The 9,911-nt window shown below is 36.5% G+C and overlaps 2 protein-coding genes across 2 annotated transcripts in view; one reads left to right on the top strand and one right to left on the bottom strand.

Moving 5' to 3' along the window:
• tdrd9 (tudor domain containing 9) overlaps positions 1–9,575 on the bottom strand; it is a 36,357-nt gene extending 26,782 nt beyond the window's left edge. Inside the window, exon 1 of the mRNA XM_023352449.1 lies at positions 9,398–9,575. Coding sequence (XP_023208217.1) covers positions 9,398–9,513 — 116 coding nt within the window. The 5' untranslated portion in view covers positions 9,514–9,575. The remainder of the gene's footprint in view (positions 1–9,397) is intronic.
• Positions 2,000–7,191, top strand: rd3l (retinal degeneration 3-like). The gene is made up of 3 exons (XM_005816485.2): positions 2,000–2,447; positions 3,596–3,925; positions 6,491–7,191. Exons 2-3 carry the CDS (start codon positions 3,624–3,626, stop codon positions 6,822–6,824), a joined length of 636 nt encoding a protein of 211 aa, XP_005816542.1. The 5' UTR covers positions 2,000–2,447; positions 3,596–3,623; the 3' UTR covers positions 6,825–7,191.
• Positions 9,576–9,911: the final 336 nt, after the last annotated feature.

The following is a 9,911-nucleotide window of genomic DNA, read 5'->3' on the forward strand; positions in this document are numbered from 1 at the left end:
TCCATCAATAAATTTGTAATTAATTACATTTCAAATACAATTCTAAACAGGTGGGTTTTTAGTTGAGATTTAAAAGAAGTCAGTGTTTCAGCTGTTTTACAGTTTTCTGGAAGTTTGTTCCAAATTTGTGGTGCATAGATGCTGAAAGCTGCTTCTCCTCGTTTGGTTCTGGTTCTGGGGATGCAGAGCAGACCAGAACCGGAAGACCTGAGAGGTCTGGAAGGTTGATACAATAACAGCAGATCTTTAATGTATTGTGGTGCTAAGCCGTTCAGTGATTTATAAACTAACAACAGTATTTTAAAGTCTATTCTTTGAGCTACAGGGAGCCAGTGGAGGGACTTTAAAACTGGTGTTATGTGCTCTATCTTCCTGGTTTTAGTGAGAACACCAGCAGCAGCATTCTGGATCAGCTGCAGCTGTTTGATTAATTTGTTGGACAGACCTGTGAAGACGCTGTTGCAATAATCAATACGACTGAAGATGAACGCATGGATGAGTTTCTCTAGATCTGGCTGAGACATTAGTCTTTTAATCCTGGAAATGTTCTTCAGGTGATAGAAGGCCGACTTTGTGACTGTCTTTATGTGGCTCTGGAGGTTCAGGTCAGAGTCCATCACTACTCCCAGGTTTCGGGCCTGATCGCTGGTTTTCAGTTGTAATAACTGAAGCTGTGCATTGACTCTAGATCTATAACTCTAGATCGTTCCTCTTTAGGTCCAAAAATAATAACTTCAGTTTTGTTTCTGTTCAACTGGAGAAAGTTTTGGCACATCCACACATTTATCTGTTCTAAGCATCTGTTCAGTGATTGGACATTCAGCGTTCAGTAATGCAGTGGTTACATTTGGGTTGCTAGGTAACAGGCCGGGCTTGGCTGGGGTTGCTAGGTAACGGCTTAGTGCCCTTCCATTGTGACTTAATCTGGAGGTTTTTGAAACGTTTCCATTTTCAGACACCAAAACACAATAAATTATTGCCCAAAAACAGCTCTGTTTTTTTAAAGCCTGTCATAATTACTTTTGTTTGTAATTTTAAGACTTTGTTCTGGGAAAATTGCATCGTTATTCTGCTAATATTATGACTATGTTCTCGTAATTAAACAAATTTTAAAAAGTATAGTAGTCCGGCTTTAAAGCAACTCTCAGGAGGGTTAAAATAAATAAAAGCCACTTTTTGAAAATATTTTGTCATTTGTATTTTTTTTTAAGTAAGCAAGAAAAACAGATTAAAATTCAAAAATAACTTATTAATCCCAAAGGGAAATTAAATGTTGTAACTCATCAATTCAGATTCTTCAAAGTGTTATTGTTGGCAGGAAAGTTTTCCCAAGACAGTCTCATGAAGAAGATGGTCATACTTGTCCATAGTATTCTTGATTTTATTGTTATTATTATTATTGAATATAGTACAAAAAATAAATCTAATAAATTTTTAAGCCATATTTCCCACAGGCCGGTCACAATAACACATTTTAATGGATAATAAATCATCCCAGAAATTATTGCAATAAATGATCATATTGTTATTTTGAGACCACTTAAAAGTAATACAATGGTAACAACATAACATTCTCAAAGATCAATAAACTTTTATTTCTAGTGAACATTTAACACTGGGATATTTTAAATATCAAAACTAAATAAAACAATGATTTATGAAGTTTCTGTAAACAAAATTGTCCTTCAATTAAAGGGCTAGGTGGGACCAAAGGCCAGGACTGGAGACTTTTAATATCCAGCTTTTGGTAGAAAATAATAAATAATGCAAATGGAAATTATTGAGCTTGTTTAAATTTAATTTAATTAATTGCGACATGCCTAATTTACCACACTCGCTACTTTACTCAAACTCTCTCCTCCTCTTGCTATCCTTTTGAATTTCCCTCTGGCGCGCTCAGCCAGGCCGTTTGCCCTGTGGCCTGAGGAACAACGCGCCTTGCAGTGGGAGCAAGCCGAGCATTTCAATGCAAAAACAGACAGCAATAAGAGGGCTTGAGCAAAATACACCCACGGCTTGTGAGCACACATGCACTCTCATCCTCTTTCTCTCCACTGCACACATATCGTGGAAGCTACAAAGCAGCTGACCTTACAACAAAGCTGCACACTGCACAGAGGAGAGTGAGGTGAAAGGATAGGAGAGGTGACAGCTCTTAGTCAGTTAGCAGCGTGCGACTAACTCTCACCGACAAAGTCTGTGTGACGGGAGCAGTGGGAGGACAAGACAATCACCGCACAACGGAAAAAAGAAAAGAAGGAGAAAACAGTCCAGGACTGCAGCCGAAACTAAGCATTTACCACCAAAAGAAGCAGGAGGAAGAGGTAACTTTGCTACCGTAGATTTATAGAAGCGCAACGCTGGAGGGTGCACCATGTGAACAGCTCATCTTTGCCAAGTCTCTCAAAAGCTTACAGCAGAGTCAGCAGTGCAGTTTTGTTTCACCAGTGAGTACAGATTTATTTTCTTTGAAATTTCAGTCTTATGTGCATGTGCAAACCTCTTCTGACGCCCTAAGGGCTCTGCTGTGTATTATTCAAAACACCACTATGCAGTTTTGATGAGGCTGACCTTGGACCCCGCAGGCGGTAACAGAAAGAGTCACACAGACAAATCTGGGACAAATCAGAGCGCCGTTTGACTTGAAGTGAAAACCGTCATCGAACCGATCAGACCAGAGGTCACATTGCTCATCTGTGTCAATATCACAAAAGATTTATCAAAGATTCACTCAAAATACTGAAATATAGCTACAGTACAGCTAGAATGGGTAACCGTATTAATTGTCAACTAATTTAGTAATTGTTAACAGACAAAAAAGGCCAACTGCTGAAATAACATATTTAGAGCAGTAATTAGGTCAAAATTGTACAAAAAATATAAATATTTTTAATTTAAGATTAATAAAAAAGCTTCTTTGTCTGTAAATAAGTTCCTCCTCAAGTGGTATAGTTTTAATTTCGCCTGGTTGAAATTTTGTGGAAAGAAAAACTTTATTAAGCCCCTTTTTTTGCCTTATCAGTTAATCCAAACATTTATCAACTGTTTAGCCCCACATTGTATTAATGTTAAGTCAAGGAGAATGGGCTTTTCGCAAGCTGATGTTAGAAGTTCTTTTTTAGCTGCAGATGAATCCTTTGCTACAAATAATCAAGCATACACTAAATTAATTACATTTTAGCCAATAAAATATGTTTGATTTAAAACAGGAATTGAATTAATTGTTTAGTGCATTTCTAATACAGCTCTAATATTGCATAAAATAAGTTTAAGTGGTAAAATGAACAATCTGCAGAATGTGGAAGAATTTTTAAATCCGATTAATAGTCAAACATAACTGATAGAATAATCTATTACTAAAATAATTTAGCTGCAGCCATGCATTTTAAAAATTCTAATCCAATTAAAAAATACTTTATCCCAAAGAAAAATTTAATAAAATAATAAAAATAATAAGAGCTTCAATAAAATAAAATAAAATAAAAACCCAATTTTAGACATTTTTTTCTACGGAAAAGCACTTTACATGCAACAAAATTTTACTGTCAAAAGTAATTACTTTATATTGAAGACAGATTAATTCTCATTTCCTCAGTTTTCAGGGCCTATCAGCATAAAGAGCAATGCCTCTGTTCGGCTGGATGAAATGGCCGAATCAAACGCGAGCACAGACTCGATCACCAAGCAGAGTGGAGCCTGCGCCCGGCCATATGTTGCTCACAGAGCTGCTGTGGCACGTGGAGGAACGAGAACGTCTGGCGAGACAACTGGAGCGGGAGAACAGGCTGGCCCACAGCGCCCTGGGTCTCCGCTGGTTCCAGAAATACCCCAAACTACGAACCCTCGTGTCATCGTCAGAGCTACACCAGCTAGAGTTCCTCTGCTCACAGGTTCCACCCGTCGACACAGCCGCAGTCGTCTCAAGGTTGTTTTCTTGTTTTTATGTCAACAATATTCAGCTTCAACTATATCAGCACAATTTAAAGCCAAGGTCAGCCCTCGGATCGCACATTTCCCCTTAGACACTTAAATTTCAGAATGGTCGCCGTTTTTCAAAATGGCTGCCGTTTTTGAGCCTTTTAAACCAAGTATTGGCATAAATTACCTATTTTCATGTCATGGACTAACTTTATGTCACATCGTATGTTTTTCACTTCATTCATCCTATTCATACGACTGTAAAGTAATAACAAGTAGCAAAATTGGATGCCAAAAATGTGAGACTTTGCTGTTTGTAAGTCTCACACTGGTCGTCAACTGGAAGGAGATAAAGATGTGAGACACAGACCAAAAGGCAGTTGTCTTAATGGTTAGCGTTAGCTTTTGCGAATTCTTTGCTGTGTTTAGCAGTTTAGCATAAACTTCTGCTATTTTTTAATGATTTAGCACAAGCTTCTGCTAATTGTTTTGTATGTTTAGTACTGCAGCATAAACTTAAGCAAATTTTCTCATGTGTATTTAGGAGTTTAGCACAAGCTGGTGTATGGCGTAGACTTCTGCCAATTCTTTTGTTTGTTTAGCGATTTAGCATTTGGTTCTACAATTTTTTTGTTTGCTTAATGGTTTACGTTAGCTTAGCCAAGACTCTTGTTTGGTGAATTAGTGGTTTGTGTACCTAACCTTTTGGTTAGCTGTGCCCATCTTAACAACAATGACGGCCACTTTGAAAAAATGTCCACCAGAAAAAGGAAACAAGATCAAGAAAATGTATATGATTTTTCCGGTTCCAAATATGTAGACTATGATTTGACACCAAACGCAATACTACAAATGCCAATAGTGCAAAATAAAAAATAAAATTCCATGGCAACCATCTTGATAAAAAATATATGTATCAGTAAATATTATTTCTATGACTAATTATGTATGATTTTTCTCAAAAAATATTTATCTATGATAAATATTTGCAAATTTAATAGAATTTTTTCCCCCTTGACCATCTTGAATTTTTCAGTAACATATTTTTCATAAAAGCAAGCAAGTTATGTTCTTGTGTCCACATGTAAAAGATCTTACTGAAATACTCAATTATCTGCTGAACTGGACGATTAATTAGAGTTTAATATGTGAACATGAAAGGTCTGAAAGGCTTCGTGTGGCGTGACTAGAAGGGTTTCCCCTCAGTTTTTAGCTAGAAAGGGGAAAAATTATGAAGAGCACATGGCTGAGCAGCGCTGTGACCCACTTATCACACAAAACAACTCACAGCCGGGTCATTAATGTGCGCTTATATAACCAAAACATAAAAAAAAAATAGAAATAGCACTACTGAGATGTTTCTGTGGCCTTTTTATGAATCTGTCCCATCTTAAAAATGCCATTCTTCAGACAGTGTGTAGGGATATAACTTAAAAATAAAATCTCCCAGATCCAATTTTGCTGTAATGCTATTATTATTTTCTTGCTTTCTTTACTAGAAAAGAAAATTTCACTTTTTGAAAATATTTTCAAAAAGTGGTTTTGATTTCTATCATCTCTTCTGTGAGTTGTTCATTTAGGACACAGGTGTCAAACTCCAGCCCTCAAGGGCCGCTGTCCTGCAAGTTTTAGATGTGCCTCTGCTGCACCACACCTGAATAGAATAATTAGGTCATTAGCAAGGCTCTGGAAAACCTATCTACACAAGGAGGAGGTAATTAAGCCATTTCATTTCAGTGTTTTGTACCTGTGTCACATCTAAAAACTGCAGGACAGTGGCCCTTGAGGCCTGGAGTTTGACACCCCTAATTTAGGACCAGGCTACAATTTTTTTTTTTTTGTTTAAATATAAGAATATAGCCATAATAAAGAAGGTTTTGCCAGAAGAACGTCACAAAATTACAAAAAGTCGTTTTGATGAGGAAAAAAAGCTTGAACAGAATTATCTTGATCTGATATGAGTCAGTCTGTGTGGTACTTTCAAAATAGACAATTATTTGCTCGTTTCAAAATCCTGCTACTTATAATAATTAGATGCTGATATCTTAAAAGATTAAGAGTTTCTGTATTTGTAAAACTTACAAAGTATAACTTCAAAAGATGCTCTATATTTCTATTTTTTTATTATTTTAAGTGAGTTCTCTTGAGACTACTACTTCATTCTCTTAATATAATATTACCAGAATAAAGTCATAATCAGTTTATTTTCATATTATTTTGATTTTATTCTGATAAAACTTTATTTGTGTAATATTATAACTTTATTCTCACAATATAAAACAAATATTAAATCGTAGTCCGGTCCTAATACTGCATTGTAGAACAGAAGCTGTAAAACATATTTCTCAAACAAGATGGCGGCCCTGCATGTGCAGACATCACTTCAAAATATGGAAACCCAAGGAATGCATTGGTACGAAAGAAATCCAGATTTTCCAAAAAATTTGATCTTCAATATCAAAACTGATTTATAAAAAAGAGAAGGTAAAAACCATAATAACTAGAGGCATTAACTACATACTGATTGAAATAAATGGTAAAATAAAGTGTCATTGTTACTAAATTTTAACAGGTTTCGCGAAGTGATCACCACCAACGACGTACAACCCTGGGAGCTGGCGACCGTCTTCAAGCACATCCTGATCAACTTCCTCAACCAAAGACAATATATTGAAGAAGAAGGTCTATCAATGGAGGTCTGGAGCAGCCAGTACAAGAAGCTGGGCTCGGTCACTCCCATAATGCCCCAGGGTGGAAGTCATGAAAGGGAAGAGATCCCAACGGTCTCTGGGTATGTGGATCGGGCTATGCGCCACCCAAGTTTGTTCACACCCAGCAGGATCTGGGATCTTCCGTACTACTACCCCGGGCCTCTGAGACCCAAAGGAGAGAGTACAACACTGTGAGAAGATACAACCCAGTGTGGAGAAATGTGAAAATGTTCTGTGATATGCCAAGGATCATTTCTGTGAAAGATATTTCTCCCCCAACAACTGGTTTAGGTTCTACTGAAAACCCCTCGTTTGAGTTTGTATTGTACCAGAGGGCTGTAGCAATCCTGTAGTAACTGAGGATAGGTTTGTAAATATGAAGAAAAGACTTTCATTATTAACGTTTGAGATTTTTTCTGTCTGTAGTTTTTAATGATGCAAGAAATACAAAAAAAAAGTCACCATTTTCCTCTAAACATTTTTTTAAATCTCCAGGGTCTCGCTTTCATTATCCAACATACCGCAATGACGTAGGACTGGACAATAAATCAATAACGTATATCAGGATAGACAAGTGATCAATATCAATAAATAATGCATCTGATAAAATATTCAATACATAGAATATTCACTGAACTGCACAGCATTCTGGGAGATGTAGGCAGAGGACAGCCTTTAGTCTCTCAACCTTTCGCAGCTTGGTGGAATCAACTAACTCGCTCACTTTTTGGTTACCTAGCAACTGTCATTCTTTGGTTACTTAGCAACAACCTCTTGAGTAACTTGCACAGCAGCAGTTTCAGGTTTCACCACCGTGCCTCAAAACTGCTTAAAAGTGTGGAGTGAAAACTGTGCATAAAAGAGGAAAGGTCATCGGTTTGATAGTATTTCATATATTTACAACTAAAAACCGATCAATAATTTTCAACAATCATTGATACAGACTGATGTGAAAGTCTAATATGGTGATAGGTTTTCCCAGCCATGCAGCCCAGCCCTGCAATAAATCATTAAAAAAATATTTAGTTTAGGCTGTCATGTCAGTGTAGCTGCTTTGTAATACCATTTTAAATTAAAATTTAATGTCCAAGTCTGTCGCAATAATCATTAAATCAAATACTCTCATGGTAGATTAAAATGAGCTTGATAATTTCCATTCTGATTGATATTTTTTTAATAGTAATTTTGTTTAGAGCTATCAGAATCCATTTTATTTATGGTTGTGTATGGTTTTTATTTTCTTTTTATTTATTGTTTTGTGTTGTAGAGTTGTTGTTTTTTTGACTTTTTAAAATGTCTTCCAGTTGCAGTGTGGAGAGTTCTGTACAAAATTAAAGTTTATAAGGGCAAACTTCCACTTTTATTATATTACTATTATATTAGTTGAAAATGGTCCCAAAACAATATTATTGTTAATTGTAATAATTTCTTGGACAGTTTATCATTAAGCATAATTTGTTATTGTGTCAAGTATAACCTCAACAGATGACCTCAATTTCCCTATGGGATCAATAAAGTTTAACCAATCCTAACCTAAGTCGCAAAAAGCTTGATTTCCTTTGACACCATTGACAAAGGAAGCAGGGCTCGGTCACATATTATAGGACTACAATATGTTTATTTATGTTGATCCAAGACAGAATCATCAGGGATAAAAATGCAATTTTTTTAAAATTTATGTTCTTTATGACAAAACTTTACTTTGGACCTTTGGTTTATTTCCAATTAAATTCAGAACTTCCTTGTGAAAACTCATGCCACAAACCAAAGTTAACTTATGCTGTACTATAAGGAAATACGGCTATGTGACAACAATAATTATCCACTAGTAGGAAGCTGCTTGTAGTTATTTTGGCTCAATCAGGAGTCACAAGTACCAGTCAAGGGAAAACCTCTCACAAATCTCTAGAAAGGTACAATAAACGTTCATTTTAATGATCAAAATTCACTTCTCAAACTGTTTTAAATATCTATAAACCAAAAACCATCTGATATGATGAGCGACCACTAGATTTTAGCAGGAGCATGTATCTTCATTATAAAAGTAAAAGATTTTTCTAACAAGCATAGTTTAATGAAACAATATGAACTCTGTCGCACATTTAATAATTTTTACAAAGTAGTAATTATTTGCAGGAACTTAATTTTTTTTTTATTATGCTCGGGTTTACGGTTTATTACATATTTCAAGGTGAGCTGAGGGGCACAAATTAATCCAGAATTTGGGATGTTAATTAGATATTTCTGGTTTCATTAGAAATATTTTAATGGTTTCGCAAATCAAGTTATATTTCTTTTAACACTTTTTTACTAACATTGCTAGTTTAAACGTGAAACCATACATTTTATGCTACAAGCTGTAAATTTAGAGGACAAATAAATATATAATTTATAGTTAGATGTTGAACCATGAGCGGACTTGCCATTTACGTTTAACAAATAAATTTTAAAAAGCGGTCGTCCACTGGCTGTTAATGCCTTGAACAGAGTGCTAGGCTGCTACCGTCCGCAATATCCCGGCACATAAAGGAAAAAGGTGTAGGAAATATTGGTGGGGACTGTCCCCTTCATGCTAGAGTTGGTGTGGACATGTTTACACCAGTCTTTCAGGAAGCTACGCCTATTCTTTCTAACTCAACTGGAAGCACAGTAGTTTCTGAAACCGCCGAACCAGACCATGTGCAGATAGCTAGCTAGCTAGCTAGCTAGCTAATGCTACCACCAATTAAGCATAAAAAGTTCGTTGCGCATTTTAATAATTTTTCTACCTGGTTTCTGCCGGAGTAGAATTTTCGGTTTTGGTCTCTTTGAGGTTCAGTGTAGCGAGTGTGGTCCCCGATGTGAACCACTTGGAAATCTGTTCCCCTGTAAAGGTTGGCTTCATGGTGGAAGCGGCCGGTCACTCGCCAAGTTCAGCGCCAGAGAGACAGGACGGATCCACGACGACTGACGTCATCGCGCAAGTTCAGGTTCGAGTTGCTAAGCAACAGATCTGGGCTTAGATCGGTTGCCAACCGATTTATTTTCTTCCTTTAAAAAGGAGAAAAATAACATGATGCGCAGTTTGAATTGATTCATTTTAGATATTTGGTAAATAGTGATTACAAGCCTATATAACACTGGATCCGCGACTTTTTTCCTCCTAACTTTAAGATGTTTTTCCGGTAAGGATTGCTTCTTATTTTTGATATTATGACTATTTTCTTAGGCTGCACAGTGGAGCAGCTGGTAGCACTGTTGCCTTGCAGCAAGAAGGTCCTGGGTTCGATTCCCGGCCTGGGG

Source organism: Xiphophorus maculatus, chromosome 19 (assembly GCF_002775205.1).
Source record: "Xiphophorus maculatus strain JP 163 A chromosome 19, X_maculatus-5.0-male, whole genome shotgun sequence".
NCBI classification, from domain to species: Eukaryota; Metazoa; Chordata; class Actinopteri; order Cyprinodontiformes; family Poeciliidae; genus Xiphophorus; species Xiphophorus maculatus.

Excerpts from the sequence above, each read along its gene's own strand:
- rd3l (XM_005816485.2), top strand. The coding sequence starts at position 3,624 with ATGCCTCTGTTCGGCTGGATGAAATGGCCGAATCAAACGCGAGCACAG. Across the intron at positions 3,926-6,490 it reads ACAGCCGCAGTCGTCTCAAG|GTTTCGCGAAGTGATCACCA; the intron begins GTTGTTTTCTTG and ends AAATTTTAACAG.